Source organism: Aquila chrysaetos, chromosome 20 (genome assembly GCF_900496995.4).
Source record: "Aquila chrysaetos chrysaetos chromosome 20, bAquChr1.4, whole genome shotgun sequence".
Lineage (NCBI taxonomy): Eukaryota > Metazoa > Chordata > Aves > Accipitriformes > Accipitridae > Aquila > Aquila chrysaetos.
In genome coordinates this window covers 13,441,196-13,457,517 of record NC_044023.1, presented here as the reverse complement: position 1 = coordinate 13,457,517, position 16,322 = coordinate 13,441,196, and the positions used below count along the sequence as shown (strand labels likewise).

General features: G+C 42.0%; 1 protein-coding gene across 9 annotated transcripts in view; it reads right to left on the bottom strand.

Moving 5' to 3' along the window:
- The window catches only part of SLC6A6 (solute carrier family 6 member 6), a 57,864-nt gene that overhangs the window by 31,932 nt on the left and 9,610 nt on the right, over positions 1 to 16,322 (bottom strand). For 5 of the 9 annotated variants that reach the window (XM_041118703.1, XM_030043969.2, XM_030043970.2 and 2 more), the window contains 2 exons: positions 1,337 to 1,576; positions 605 to 739 (listed from right to left, as the gene is read on the bottom strand). In XM_041118703.1, the coding sequence (XP_040974637.1) occupies positions 605 to 739; positions 1,337 to 1,565 (364 nt within the window). In that variant the 5' untranslated portion in view covers positions 1,566 to 1,576. Of the gene's footprint in view, positions 1 to 604; positions 740 to 1,336; positions 1,577 to 14,110; positions 14,168 to 16,322 lie in introns of all 9 variants that reach the window. The other 4 variants (XM_041118701.1, XM_030043968.2, XM_030043966.2 and 1 more) reach the window with 1 other exon arrangement.

Below are 16,322 nucleotides of genomic sequence, written 5' to 3'. Positions count from 1 at the left end.
TCTTTCATTTTTCATTCTAGTTAACTTCCAGAGCAGCATTTGTATAATTCCTGTGAGCGGTGAGTGATTCTTCATTTGCTGGCAAAGGCCCTTCAGTAACATCAGACCAACAGGCCTGTTTGCCAGGACCTGCCCCATTATGACAAAAGTCCTGTTCCTGAACCCTACCAAAAAATGCTGTCCAGGTTTTGGCTGTATCAGTAACAGAGGGATGATACCAATGATAAGCTTTCACATGGCAGAGGGATTTTGATTTCCAGACCAGAATACTATTTTGAAGATGCTTTCACTAAGGCCACCTAGCCTTCCAAAACAGCACGTTCTCCGATACCTGTGAACAAAACGTGCAATTGCCTTTTTAACACATAATATGCAATTTCTTTCTTGCTTATCGGCAGTTCTGCCAGTTAACAAGATGATAGCATCAGAATCAATACTTTACTTTGTCCTTCAGACTCTCTGACTTCTACCTTTCCAGGAACCAGTATCATACCCTCAATTACTACAGCAAATAGCTGAATTAATGGACATGAGGGGAATAGTGTTGCTGCATATGGTTTACAGAGGTGTCTTTAAGCAGTAAAGCACAACAAGATGTACTAACCAGTGAAAATAGGGCAGATCTTTTCCCAGCATGTGATTCCACCTTCAGAGGTATACTGTCCTAGCACCACCTCCAGGAAAAACACGGGAAGACCTCCCCCAAACAGGAAAATGAAATAAGGTATAAGAAATGCACCTGTTGAGAAAATATAGTAAAAAATTGAGATGAAGTGAGTGCACTTACACAAGATCATCTAAAAAGTGGTAGCAGGCACATATATATACAAAGAAACATATCTGATATTTTAATATCAGTATACAAGGATCTTATTCTGGGGTATTTTTGCTCATATTCTCTGCAAGGGAATGGGTATATACAGCTGGAAAGGGCATTTTATTACCTTTTTAAAGTGAAAATCTGCAATAACAATGGGATTAGGCACACAACAGTTTCATGTGGCTCAGCATGCTCTTAGTCTGAAATCCACTGGTCTGAAATCCTACTGGTCTATATCAATACCATATCTTTTGGTTAAAACTCAGACTCAGTTGTAGCAGAAGTAAAAGAGCAGAAAAGGTTCAGTAGTATAAAATTTTAAATTGCTGTTGTTTTTCCCAAATTAAATTTTAACAAAAACTATTAAGTAATAAAGCAATCTCTCCTGAAGATTGGTGAAGGTGGCAGAAAACAGGTGTGTCAATATTCTTTTTAAAAATTGGATGGAGGCACTGAAAAATAGTAAGCATAAGGCAGACAGATTGATTAGTGAGAATGAAATAAAGAAATACTCACCTCCGCCATTTTTGTAGCAGAGATACGGAAACCGCCAGACATTGCCTAAACCAATAAATCCACCAGCCACAGACAGCAGAAAGTCAATCTTGCTCGCCCACTTCTCCCGCTGGGGCGGCTTTCCTTCTGCCTCATCCTCAGGCCGTGTCCCCGGGCTCTTGCCAGGGGAAGGTTTGAGGATGTCCTTGTGGAAATCTTTCAAGCACTGAAGCTTTTCCTTTGTTGCCATATTTCTGCTTTCTACACAGAGAAAAAAAAAAACAACAACTCTGGGTTTATTAAACAGTCTACTGTTAGAGCTCTCTAATACTGCAAGAACTGTTTAACCAAACTTATTCCATAAAAAACAGTGCTGTTTAACAAGCTGAGATATGAAAATACATCTGCTGCCTTCACTGACCAGGAAAGACAAACCACCCCTGGACTCTACCGTCACCTCTCTGCAGCCAATGCAATGTAGAGGATAGCAAAGGTTTGACACCGCTGCCTACCTGCTGGCTGCACACAAAAGGTGTATAAAGACTGCACGCTGCATCGGCATCAGCAAATGGTGTTACCAAGCAAGTGTCTCATGCTGTTTCCATGCCCATAATAAGGTATAAATCACTCCATCGGATTCCTTCTCAAACATTTAAGTGAAATACAGCAGAATAGTAAATCTCACCTTTCCAGATAAAACCCATTCCTCTATTTCCCAATAACCTGAACCATCCTGAATCATTTATTGCTTGCAATTTCCTTTCCCTGAAGTATTATAAAGCTTTCAGAAAACGATACATTCATAAAAACTGGAATGGAAAGTCATTTGTTCTAATCAACCTGCAGGAACTGAAGGAATCTTTTCAGTTTATTCCATTTTCATAACTGCACTGTTTTCCCTTGACATCAATAAAGGGACAAAAATAAACCTTTACATTCAATTATTGTCTTATATGCATCTACGCAATTGAACAGTTTGCCAAGAATGATGGCTCCTTAGTTAATTAAAAAGTCAGTGGCATGAGTCACCCGATACAAAACCCAAAGTATATTAAATCATAGCTGGTTTTATAATTTATGATGTTCAAAAATCATTGATTGTGTAAAAATAATAATAGAAAGAATTACTCTAACGAGTGCCTTTTTATCGAGGATTTCCTAATGAAAACAATTTAGGAATAACTTGTAGCTTTTATGTTAACTCAGATCTCAGGCATAAGAGGCCAATTCATTCCCCACATAACTCAAGTGACTTTAGCTGGATCTGACCAGTTATTTTTGCATAGTGTTTTGATACTGAAAAGCACGTGAAATTTTCACCAGAACCAGGCAAACCAGCAAGTTTATTCCAGACCAAAACCATTCCCTGCTTGTACATGTCATTATGGGTGCACAGTCATAAAAAAGTCATGCTACAGATTATCCCATTTGATAGCTGCAATCCTCCCTCATACCTGCTTGCTGGTTTTGATCTCTAACCTGATTTAGCTTGTGGCAGTGACCTGAAACCCGAGTTGACATTAGCTCTGCAGGAAGTTTTTAGTCCGAACATGACTTTGAGATAGATATGCATCACTGTACCCGTAAATCTTTCCATTCACCACGGAAAGTTTCAGAAGGCTAACATTTTCGCAAACCACAGCAGGCTCGATATTCGCCCCACTGACATATTGGTGGCCTTTGCAAAGCAGGTATTGCGACAGCAGTCACCTATCAGGCCATGATCTAAAAAGGGACTTTAATCTTCACAATGCTAATCATTACAACTTTCTACTGTTTTTTAAAAGAGGCTACTGCTGACTGCACAGAGGTGGTATGAACAACTGCAATACCTCCTGGTCAACAGCAGAGAGAGCTCATAGAAGGAGAAAGTTAATCACAGGGTGATGGATCATCATCACCCACTGTAGGGGTATGAGGGCAGGACACATATTCCTCTACAGTATCTCCTATCGGTTGCTGTTAGAGACATGGAATGAGACAAAGTAGTGTAGTAACGGAATAAAAATGGTAGGGCCAGCTCTATAACAGCCTTTAGGCACCTAGTTGCTTTGGGGAATTAATTCACAATAGCTAACTTGTGTTCCTAGTATCATGCATGGAGATTAATGGAAATCCCTCCAAGAGGGATTCACAGTAGCCTTAACCTCCCTGGGATAGCCGCATCTCACTCCAAGCCCCAAACAGGTACCACCCTGCATCATCCCCTGGAGTCATCTCTTGCAGGAGAAAAAAAGAAAAAGTAGGTGCAACTGCTTTTCTTCAAAGAGGTACCTACAAGGTGGCTGACGTCTTGCTCTCACTGCAACAGCAACCAGGCATGGAGAAAGCCCAATTTCACTTTCTTTTGCTATTTGTACTGCTTGAATCCCTATCTTTCGTCTTGCATGAGAATGTCATAACCATCAGGCAACAGGCTATTCTGGGCTGAGGAATGGAGGGCATTCGGACCATCTCTCATGGAAGCTGTTCTTCACACGGGTTATTGAAACACTCATCAACAGAGGAAGAAAGTGTGCAAAAGAGAGAGTAACTCACACCTAGTGTTTAGGATATGCTCTTGTTTTTCAGAACATTTTTCGGTGAACTGCTGGGACAGCCATAAACCTGCTTAATGGCACAGAGATATGTAGATTTATAGATCCCTGCAGGATTAAGGTTTGAAATAGGAGCTTAACTGCTCCCCATGGGGACTGATACTGGAAATACCCCGAAACAGAACACTGAGCACACGGGCTACCTTTATGTCAAAAAAATGAGGGGACCTACAGCCATTGGCCACCTCTGAGACTGAAAACACTTCCAGGATTGCAATTTTTTGCAATCTACTTTTATCTTGTGACACAGAGTTCTTTATTTTTCTGCCAGCTCTAATCTTCTTGCCTGCGGATTTACTTTGACCCAGGTGTCACTCAGTTCTACCCAGCCTTTGGAAGCCTGACCAATTGATTGCATTCTGTAAACCCTAACTTTCCCTGGGACAAGGTGATCGCCCTGTGGTTTATCCCAATTACTTGCACACAAAGTGTGAAACAGTGCCTTTTCAGACTCCTACTTCGTAACTGCATGGGACTGCATTTTAAAAAGGGATTTCTAATTTGTCTTAAGACACCCCAAATTAATGGCCATGCTTGAAAACCTAATTACCGAGTGTAAGTTTTGTTTCAGCCATAGCTGGAGCGTGAAGATGGATTGTGATCCTTCCCTTAGCCCACAGATGACAAATCCTCAAGGTCACGCATGCTTTTGGGGTGGCCGTTTCACCGTACAGGTGCCAGGAGATGGACCACCACAACTTTGTTGCAAGTCACCAGCCCTCACTAGTGGGGCACGGGACAGTACCTATCCAACGCCTGCACAAAATTAGTAACAGCCCAGTTTTACTGTGTATCTCTTATCTAGTCTTGCTAAAATCCCGACTGTGTTTCGACGGCCGGCAGCTGTGGCTGGCAGGCACGTACCGTCGACCAGTACCATAGGAATTGACGCTAAGCGGCCACCTGGGACTGCAGTCCCAGCCCGTGTCACGTTCAAGGGATGTCGGATTTATCCCCCTTTGCTGCCAACCATTGGTGTCCACCCAGCCATTCCCAATTACAGGAACTGTCTACAAAGGCTGCAAGGGTGGGGGGTACGGGCGATTCTCCTTGGCGAAGAAAAGCCAAGAAAATCAAGTTTGTTTAGTGAAAGGCATTGTCTTTTTCCTTAATGGGGTTCGAGTTTCATTTCCTTTAGTTATGTCCCACTGGGTGAGGTTAAAATGGCTCTTAAGGGAAATAGTCTGACAGAGATGCTGAAACAATATGTTGTCACCGCCCAGGTCAGAACCAGAGAATAATAGGTTATTTTTACTGTATCACTTAGTGGGGATGGTATCCGAGATCTAAGTCCATCTGACTCCCCCAAGGAAATAGATTGTAAGAAAATGCTCTTACGACCACATAGTCCAAAAGGAGCGATCCAAGTCTGAGGCATATGTCTGCCTCCCGGAGACATACGTCTGCCTTCCAGGAGCCACATCTGCCTGTGAGAGTACCCCCTCCAGGAAGCTTCGGGTCGCCCCAGGAAGCTCTGGCTTCATCTGATGAACTTAATACGGATAAATAAAAAGCAGCAGTCAAGCTTGCCGTTTACAGTGCGCTACCAGGCTGAGTCCAGCCAAACAGCTAAAGCCTGATTCAAAAGTAAGGGGAGAAAGGATCCAGACTGGGCCAGGGCCAGGATCTGCTCTCTCGTACATTGGTACAAGCCCTAATTAACTGAGGAGGAAGTTATCGATTGTCAAACTGATGGTGGTAAAATGTGAAAAAATAGAACGAGGGAGCAAGCACGGGTGCTTTGCGCTTCTCAAGCATCTGCTCCCTGGTGCGGCCAGGAGCACCACAAGGGCTCCTCTCCCTCTGCAGGAGAATCGTGCGTCTGTCCCTTGCGCCTAGTGCACAAATTTCCTCATGTGAAATACCGCTGCAATAACCCAAGCTCTCTTGCTGTCCCCCGTGACCGACTAGTCTTTGGTGTACAGCTGAAAATACCAAAAGATTAGCCATAAGCAGAACACTTTCACAGCCAACCCGGCTCGGGCCATCAACTGTGTTACAGCTATCATGTCTTTGCACGTACAGCCTGCACCTCAGATAACCCATACCCTTTAAAAAATACTGGCATTGAAATGTAATCCTTCATAACATGCAAAAAATGAGTGGTAGGGGAAGGAGGAGGCACTGGGCAAAGGAATCAGACGATGAGAGATGCAGATGGGGGAAGGCCACCAGTGTGGACAGGACCTGCTGGTTGTCAGAACATACACAACTCACATTACTGCTGAACCACTAACTTTTTTTGACAGACAACCCATGGATTACACATCTGAAAATACACTGTTCAATTTCTGCTTTGGGGTTACAGTAATGATCCACTCCAAGCTTCTTATAGCCAGAGACAGGTGACCAATGCAGGGTAACACCTTCCAGGAGGAGCCCCGAGGACAAATTCATCGTGGACGCTACCTCACTTAATACTCTTTAAAAATCAAGTCTTCAAAACAATGGTTTTCCAAATGCTGATGGAAACACGAAAATCAAAGTCTGCCTGTACACACAGATATGTATTTGTAAATATTTACGCATGCTAAAATGCATGCCCTGTCTTGTGTCTGAAGATCAGAAACCACAGCACAGGAGCTACTTCTTTTGCAGTCAACGCATATAAACTTTGAATAGGGATTCAACATACTGAATTGGTGACTAGAATCATAGCTCAACATTTGTTTTCTAGCTCCTTCTTCCATTAGAAAACTAAAAGCAAAGTACATACTCTGAGTGTCTCTGACCTTGATGGGAATGCTGCCTGAGGAATGACTGTATGGCTGTAGTGCTGACTTTATGGACTGGTTTTGCAGTCTACTACCACTACTTTTGCTCTCAAGGACCCCTTTCTAAGTTCAGCCTGTGCAGACTTATGTCTTCAGCTTTTCAGTGCTCTCTCCTCCTCTTCTGTCTCAATGGCTTTTGAAAGACATCTCTTTATCACATTATAGTTAATTTTTCTAACCCTACTTAAGCTCTGCCTCTTTAGACATTACCATGTCTCCTATTTTTCTGCCTTTTTTTTTCTTTTGTATCTTGGAAATTGAATTCAACCTCCCTGAAAAAATAGAGCTTTCCTAGATCTGCCAATCTATTTGTGGGTTGGTTCTTTTTAAATTAGTATTATTTTATATTCATATTCATTAATATTTCAAAATTAGCTGCCCTTATTGCTGGATCAGAGCTGCTCTTCAAATAAGCAGCTTCCACTCTCATTGAGAGCAACGGAAAAGCTGCTATTGATTTCAACAGTAGTAGGATCAGGTCCCGAATAAAACTGCATTTATTATGTTTGGCTCATTTCCTAGGATTACTTGGAACTTTGAAAGCTGTAATTCTTGATGTTGACAGCTTTCCCTCCCTCCCAGAGCAGTGTGGTTAAGCCAATCAATACATGATTAAAATAAACAGCCCCTTGATCAAACTTATGGCTTTAGTGCAACTCTTTCTGATCTGCAGAAGAAAAAGCCTTTATGTTTGGCAGCCCTTGAGGCCACACCAGTATCCAAAGAGCACCTGACTTCATTTATCGTCTTTAACTCATATCCAAGTTCTTTCTGCTTCATTGAACAAGATACCTATGTTTTCTGAAAAATAATACCACTCCCTTTATTGCACACATTGCCTCTCTTCTTCTTAAAAATGCCTCTAAAAATTCCCTGAACTACATCTCACTGTTCTCTTTGTCTTTAATGGACTCCTCTTTGTCTGATTACTTTTCCCTCCGTATGGGTAGTTATTTAAACATCTATCCATTTGTCCTTTCTTCTTTCTCAGTTTTCCCTCCAACTTTCGCCATCTCCCTTCTCACTTTTTCATCGTTTCCTTTTCTTTCACTATGACACTTTTTTTAGTCTTCTAAGATAGACTGGAAAATCTGCTACTGAACATTTTCTAGGAGCAAAATGCACTCCTTTATAAAGCTGAAGTCTATTCTGAAAGGAAAGCCCAGGGCTTAATGCAATTTCTTTTTCATCAGTTGTGGTCTGGACAAAAGGTATCTTTTTTTCCCCACATGCTTTTTTCTCTCTGGTGTTTCCATTCATGCTCTTCAAATGCTTCACATAGGTACCATGTCACAGCACAGAGCTGTTACAAAATCCTGCATCTTTGCTCAGATTTCAGCAGCAGAAAATCTGCAGTCACGTAATACTCTAGATGCTCATTTTGTTCTACTTATTTATGTGAAAGAACAAAGCAGTTACCACTAAACCCAGAACGGGAGGAAATTAAAAACTCCTTTCCCGTTGTGTGGGGTGGAAAGGAGGAGGAAGAATATCCACAAACGCCAATGGATTTCAGAGGGAACATGACCCTGACCCTAAACACAGGGGCTGAAGCAAATATGATGCTTCCCAGCCTCAAAAGCCTGATTCCCCAGGGAGATGGCCCAGGGCAGCCCTGGCCCCCGCAGCAGTCAGCGAGGAAGAGCATGGGATGCAGCGAAGCAGAGGACTGGCACACTGCATCACACTGGTTATGACTCCATCCTACTGAAATCCTCTGTGGGCACAGTGCCTCCTGTATCCCAGTGAGAAACCAAGCGTCCTGCACAGGAGAGCAGAGAAACACCAGCTTCTTCCTGCTCTGTCCCCTCCTCAAAGAAGAAAACCCAAGGGCAACTCTTGCAAAGAGGACCACAGGGAAGGAGAGCGTGAAAGCAAGGGTTGACAGAGGCAGGGAGAATGAAGGGAAACTGCTTATCCCCTCTACACCGTACTGGTAATTATGTGTGGGAGAGCATCCAGTTAACACTTGGTTTTGTTCACGTGAAGCCAACTGCTGACCTAATTTAATGCCTCCAGGTGTGCCAGCTAACAGCCTCCTGACTGTCAACAGGCTGCAAAGAAGCACAACCTCCCTGCTGCCTTCCCTGCATACTCCCTCTGCTGTACCAGCTCCCCCATTGTGAAAGTGAAATAACATTAATTGACTGGGTGACACCACCTCTAGAGGCCTTCTCTTTAAGAGAGGGCCCTTACAAAATGCAGGGGTATATCCAAGTGGTGTGGCAAGATGATGGCTTTCCAAGCCAGATGGGCATTGGCGAAGAAGATTCAATGAGCTGTGCACATCCTTGACTCTTCAGCCACCTTGTATCCTGCAGTTATACAACTTTTGACCAAAGGAACTAGCTTTTTCATATTTCGTTTTCCATTCTGAAGGTCTGCCGTTGAGTGGATTGCAATTCTCTAGCAAGTCTTGGTGTCAGTTAAACTAGTTCTACTGCCACAAATAAACCACATCAAAATCTGTGAGAGGTGTCCCTCATCCTGCTATAAAAAAGACAAAAGGCTTAAAGCCCACAAAGCTTATGAACTTGAATAGTCAGTGGTGTGCATTGTGCCTATTGAATTTTTTGCATGTGATTAATAACGTATTGATTCTATGTGACACATCTGCAAGGCAATTACAACACATGTTAATGTCAGACAGCAATCTCTGTGCCATGATAACAGAGCAGTGCCCCAGTGCAGGGAAGAGAAACAATAAAGTAGCCATTTAGTGAAGCAAATGTGCAATAAAAAGTATGAATTCATTATTTCAAAGTAATTTTTTCTTGGGGTTAAATCATTCTACCCTCACCTGTTTTTTCAACTGATTCTAAACTTAGCCTTAAACTTACTGAGTTTACCAAAGCTAGTGTTCAGGGCTTTCTCGTAATTGAAGATTACTGTATTTTTTCAGTATGTTTTCCAACTAAGTAAAAAACAGATATAAGATTACATGTTTTTGGAAAAACAAGTGGAGTTTTCTATACCCACTAATGGCTTTGATCAGCTTTGTAAGCAGGCTGTTGCCATACCTGCCTAGGCCACCTCCACACAAAGATGAAGTTGTGTTTTTATTGCCTCTATCCATTCATCTTAAACAATAACTGAGGACAGATTTCTATGCCACCTGTGGCAGCTGTTTAAACATGTCATATAGTACCTTATTCCCACAAATCTAGATCCCACCGCCATCGGTGGAGAACAATCCTTTCTTCTTCTTTGTTGCCGTGCCCCATCTGCATAACACCTGGTTTTTTTTCTAGAATACATTAATGGAAGGAAGAGTTGTGCAACACAGCACCGTGGGTGGAAAATGGCCAGCCAACCTGTACTACGAAAACAGCTATTACACGCACACGATCAGCAGCATTAGCCCCTTACAGGGCTATAAAGTCTGAGAAGGTTACGAAGCCCTGAGGACAGAGCCATGAGCTCTAAAACCTAATGATAAGAGTGAGCTACTTTTGATTTCAGTCTTGACTTCTCCTCCATGCTGGCAGTAATTATCAGCAAAAATATGATTCAGTGACGGAAATGAGCTGTAGACTTTTAAGATGTGGAGCTGAGGTGGACCAACGACCCTTGCCGCCGAACCACGGTACTCGGGTGACTACGGTGCTCGGCCAAGGCACCACTGCTCACAGGCCTTCAGCCATCAGAGATTTCCTAAGGACCCTGAGGTTTAATTTACTGTTGTTGTTTTCTTTCCTTCAAGAAAAAAACTGAACAGAAACTTTAAGCATATGAAGTTTCACACAGGAAATGAAATCGAAACTACTGATATGGCAGAGAAAAACAGAGCGCGGGGGGTTTCTGCAGAGGATATGCTAAAAGAAGAAGTGGCAAAGTTGATGAACAAGCTCACAGAGAGCGCAACTTTGCAAAACAGGTCGGTGAACTGTAGACTTACACACACAAAAAAGCAAAGCTGTGTAGACTCTATGGTATTTATTTGCTTTCATGCAGCTGGTGCCAGGTGCTGGCTTGCACGGCTGGATACTGGCATGTTTTGTTTAATCCCAGAACAGCCTTGGCTCAGTCTCCAGCTGCAGCTCCGTCCTCTGAGCTTCCACGGCTGGCCAGAGCTACTCACCGTGCTCCTGGAGGGCATTTCAGAAAGCATACCACTATGTCCTACAGGCCTCTCAATGGGCATTATTTGATCAAAAATTTATTTTTGTACCCATCTGTTTTGAAGGTCTGAGTTGGAAGTAAAACCTTCGGTATTGACCACTAAACCAATATGCTTTTAAATACCACATGATTCACGCTGATTCCCAATCAGAGGTGTATTTTCAGTTCACTTTTGCCACAGACCTCTAAGATCAGCTTTCATAGATGGAGAGCTGCGCTCATTTTTATGTCAAGAGATATGAAAATCAAATAGCGCCAGAACAAATACTTCACTTCTCCAAGGAAACTAACATATAAACCACTTCTGCATACCATGGTCTGCAAAGTGCAGAGCACACACCAAGCACAAACAAAACCCTGATCCCACACACTACTTGGGCAAAAGCCCCACTTAATTCACCCTGGAATCGCTGTCTCCGAAGGGAATTTTGTAAGAGCGAGGCTGACTCCAATACAAGAAACAAGTATCTGCAGTCCTACCTTTATACCAGTGTCAACCCCACAGGGTACAGGTACTTGCTTTTTTGCAGGTAAGAATCCCCAAATATAGCATGACAATATATGAACAGCCTGAGTATTTTTCTCTATCTCTTACCTTTTCAAACAAACGCCAGCTGATGGTTTTCATTACAGGTTGCTTTTATAGTCCTAGCCTGACTACTGTAAACTTAACCTACTCCTGTTGACCAGTTCAGAGATGCAGTTCACACAGCTGAACAGTTGAGAACCTTCCTTAGTGCAATTTCATCTAAGCGAACATGCTTACACTAGACACCATTGTGGCACATTAACCTTTAACCTTTCATCACAACTACAATTGTTTTTCATGATGGGGTTTTTTGGGTGTACAAAATTACAGGCAGGTGGGAAACTGTTTGCAGTTCCACCATAAATGATGGGTACGTGACAAACAGCTGAGAGAGATAGTCATAAAACCATTCCATATGTAAACTAATGGCAGAAAGCAAGAGAACTTCCTTTGGTTTACTCTTCTGGATTTTTGTAAGGAAGTGGCATGCGTACAAGAGCTACATGAACTTCTGATAGTTTTGCAGAAGGAGAAACCTAGGTGATTCAAAGTCAGATGTATTGCTTTAAATTCCTCATGTGAATATTATCTGTTTATTAAATTTGACTTGTCATCTATACCTTGTGTACTGCAGGAAGAATGGAGGAGAAGGGACCTTCAACCCTCCTAAGCAACAGTATCTTCTGCTACTATATTCCCTCTAACATGGCACAACAGCTTTTTCACATTTGAAAGAGCAACCTTCTACATCATGTAAGGAGGATCTGTATGAGGAGAGAGAACTGACATGGTTCCAGAAAAGGGAGGGCAGCAATCACTAGAAGAAGTATATGAAAGCAAGTCTGTCCTGTTAAATCTTGATTTTAGAATTCTGCCTTGCATAAAAAGGGGAAACAAAGGCTTTTGGTTGCTCATATTTAGTCTTTCCTCAATCCACTATGGTAGCCCCATTTGTAAACTTTACTTTTGACAGACCCTGATGGGAAATACGGTGTTTGCATAAGCAATATACTGCTTGCTGATAAAGGAGAGATATGGAGAAAAATCATCTTATCTTGGCAGACTTTAAAGACCAACCCTATAAAACTATTCCCATGTTTCTTTTTCCTAGCAAGGGAGTTTCTTTTTTTTTTTTTTTTTCTATAATAGCTAGATCATCGTTGAAAATTCCCTAGACTGATATGGTGAATTTGAGTGTGGTTTTGCTTTGTTTCGGCATAATTAAAATAACATTATTCTGACAAAGGGAGGTTTTTGGCTAGCATATGGGCCAAACCATGAAAATTTGCTACCCGATAGAGCTCGCAGATGCCCCCCTGCACGTCCAAAGCTCTTTGGCAGACAGCTGCAGGGCTGGGAAGGCGTTTAGCTGAGGAGCAGATGCTCTGTGCAGCATTAACTCCCTCACGTGGTTACAGCCGCATGAGGAAACCAGCACGTAATGGCAGAGCGAGGGCAATTGGTGACTCGCTAAATCCTAAATACCCCAAAGCTATCTTCAAGGCTGCTAGAGAATGGAGTTTGTAACCTGAAGGGAAAAAAAGGTGATCTTTACTTTTTAAATACTTATTGTCTTGATATAATTATGCATCAAACTCTTCAACTGATAACTTCAATTGGCACTTAATGAAGATTTGAAGAGATCTCAAATGAAATCCTGGTAAAAATTCCAACTAATTTCAGAGATACCCAGATTTCACCTAGTAATCTCATCTGATGCTTCCATTTACATCTTGATTTTGATCCCATATGAGTAAAAAGCACTGTAACTTCACTGACCTTCAGGAGGTCACTCCTGTTCTATGCTGGTATGAATGAGAGTGACTCCAACAGGGAGTGAGGAGTTAGTGACACGCACAGCACCATGGCTGAATCAGAACAGGAACTGGGTATTAAACTGAACCATAAAATAATTTAGGTTAGAAGGGACTTCTGGAGGTCATGTAGCCCAGCCTCTTGCTCACAGAAGGGCCAACATCAAAATCAGACTGGGTTGCTGATGGCCTTATCTGATCAAGCTCTGAAAACCTCCAAGAGTGGAGACTGTACAATCTCTGTGCAACCCATCCCACTGCTTCACTTCGCTCAGGGTGAACATTTTTTCCTTATAACCAATCTGAATTTCCCTATCGAACAAAGAAAGAAGACAAGGAGGAAAAGGGAGAGGAGGATTAACACAAAATCACAAGACAATACCGAATGGAAGGCTCAATCTTCATATTCTGATACTGCACACATATAACACAAGCAATTGGAAAGAAAAAGATACAGAGGGTGTGTGTGGTGAGTGACAAATGGGTAAGCTCCAGGTTAAGTACAAAATAAGCAACAGTCCCTGATAGCAGCATATCAGACGATACTCATTTTATTGTCAGAGTAAAAACATATTCCCTTAAGAAACCAAAGAAAAAACCCTACTGAACGTTACAATGCATGCCAAGCAATTATTGCTTTCCACAATGTATCCTGTGACTCACTGTGCCACAATAAATTGGCATATGGTGCTCATTCAGGGTATATAACTCACACATTTGCAATGGCTCTAAAGAGCTAATAGTTACTTGGACTGTAGTTAATCTGGGGGGGTTTTAATTTCCCCATGGCAATGCAATAAATGTCATGCTTATTATTGTATTATTATTTTAAAAAGAATAAAATAATGGTTTTAGTGGCAGGCAAGTGTCATTAACGCCTGAAATCTCTTGTATGCTAGGGAAATCAATTCAGACAACGTCTGGCATGCGAAAGCACATAAATAATTGGTAAATACTACCTGCGGTCTTCTGGGTCCAGATTTGCCTGATGCCAAGAGCAATCAACTCCTTTTTGGCTGCAAAGGATAGGAGGGCACTCAATACCTTGCAGAAGGCACTCAGTACCTGGCAAAAATCAAGCTTTCTGTGTGCCAGCACCCCATGAAAGAGCAAACCCTGAACTAGAAATGGTTCTCTTCTCTTACAAGGAAAGGCAACCTCCTAGAGAGACACAGAGTCAGCTCTCCATAAGGTGCCAAATACTCTCCCTGCCTGGGAAAGGTGCACCCCTCTTAAAAACTAGCTCTAACTCTCTTATCAAAGGAGACAAATGAAAAACCCAAAGCATCTGTCTTTCAGTGAGTCTGCCCAAGAGCAGAAGTAGACTGCAAATCCAGTTTTTATCATTAATAAGACATCAGAGATGCTTAAAAGCAAGGATCGAGCAGCAGCAGAAGAAACTGTGTGCAATTACAAGAAAATTTACCTCCCGTAATCAAGATTACTCAAATGAGCCTAGGCTACACCATGACTTGTGAATACCACTGAGAGAGTATGGCTTCAGAGTGCTAAAGGAGCTTTCCACCATACCAAGATGACTTAATGGGGCAAAAAGTCCTATATAGGCAAGGTCTACCTAACACTTGTATACATTTGATACAAGTCCACTGAAGCCAGTGCTATTCATTAGCAAAAGTGGATCAGTAAGACAGAAGTGGACCACTGGGATTTTGCCCACGTAGGGACTCAGACCTACAGCAGAAGTGCCATGGGTTTCAAGGTCGGCAGGACTGATTCCTGAAAAAGGACATCTGACTTTTTGATACTGTTTACACAATGATAAAGCAATAGCAATGCTACTGGAATCAACAAAGCTATGCTGGAGTAAATCAGTTGAGAATTAGATCCTGAATCTGTGTGTCTTTGCAGCTAATTTCACAGGTATTAAACAACACTAATGTCTCAAAATGTGACTTGGAAGGAAAAACATAAACAAACATCTCAGCCTACAGCTCTGTTGCTCCCTGATCCCCGAGGAGGCAATTATTCCCTCGGTGGTGTTCTGTATGGGCCAAATACAATGATTGCCAATACAAATATTTTGTCCTGGGTTTTTGCTTTATAAAATGTAAATTTGGACTGTGTGGCCTCAGGTGTTTTCTTCAGTGCTTAACACAGCACGTTCCAAATGCTGATCGGGGAGTATGGCCATGACCTTAGCATGAACGGCCATGGTGAATAACCACCTGCCCTGCCTATTTCCTCACCTTGAATCTCCTGAACTGTTTGTGTGGAAGACAGCTGAAATTGTGCCTGAACCAAGACTGCCAGGGTCTGACCTGCACTCTTTTATTGTTATTCTGTAGATTCTTTGCTAGTGCTCACAAAATATTCTCCATCTCCTCAGAAATATCTTTGATTTATTAACATGTTTGTTGCATCTCGCTTACCTACCTTCCTCTAGGAATGTACTTGAGAAAGTGCAAAAGTACGTAAAAATTAAGTAGGGCTCAGACCTTTTTCCAATCAAAAGTCATATTCATCTATGCAGAAATGTCAAAGTCTTCATTTCACTCAAGGAGATAAAACCAGCATTTAGGTAATAATGACCTCCTCAACACAAAGACCCTCCCTCCAGAGAAGGAAATGCTGCCTTTGTCCCAATCCCATACGCTCATTCTCTTGTTGGTTAATTCATGACAGTGTTAGCTAGATTTTCATTATAGGGTATTATTTGTAGCTGCTGTTTTCATGAAGCAGCTGTAATAAACAAGTGAGATTTATGTTCCTTTTTAAATTGCTTGAAATAATTAGCATTGTTAAATTTAGACTGAAAGAACCTACTGATTTCTCTATTTTTTTAAATAAATACAGAAGCTACAAAGCAATCTACCACCACCAGTCAGGCTTGGGCCAGAACAGTATGCGCTCCATATACTCTCCAAAATATGTTTTAGATGCGGATATAATCTAAGTTCTCCAAGCAACCTTTTAAACGTAAATGATGGTTGTGCTGAATTGTTTTAACAACTGCACTGTGTGTTATTCTTCTCCAACCTAAACTCAGGCAGGACTTCTTTTTATTCCTATTCTGGTCTATACAGGTGCAAATGGGCACCCTGGATCTGGATCACACTGGTAAGCTCAATGGAAAGTAGGACCAAAACTGAGACCCAGACCCAGATCAGAATTTTGCAGCTGACTTCCTACCTTGATGATTTATACTGCATC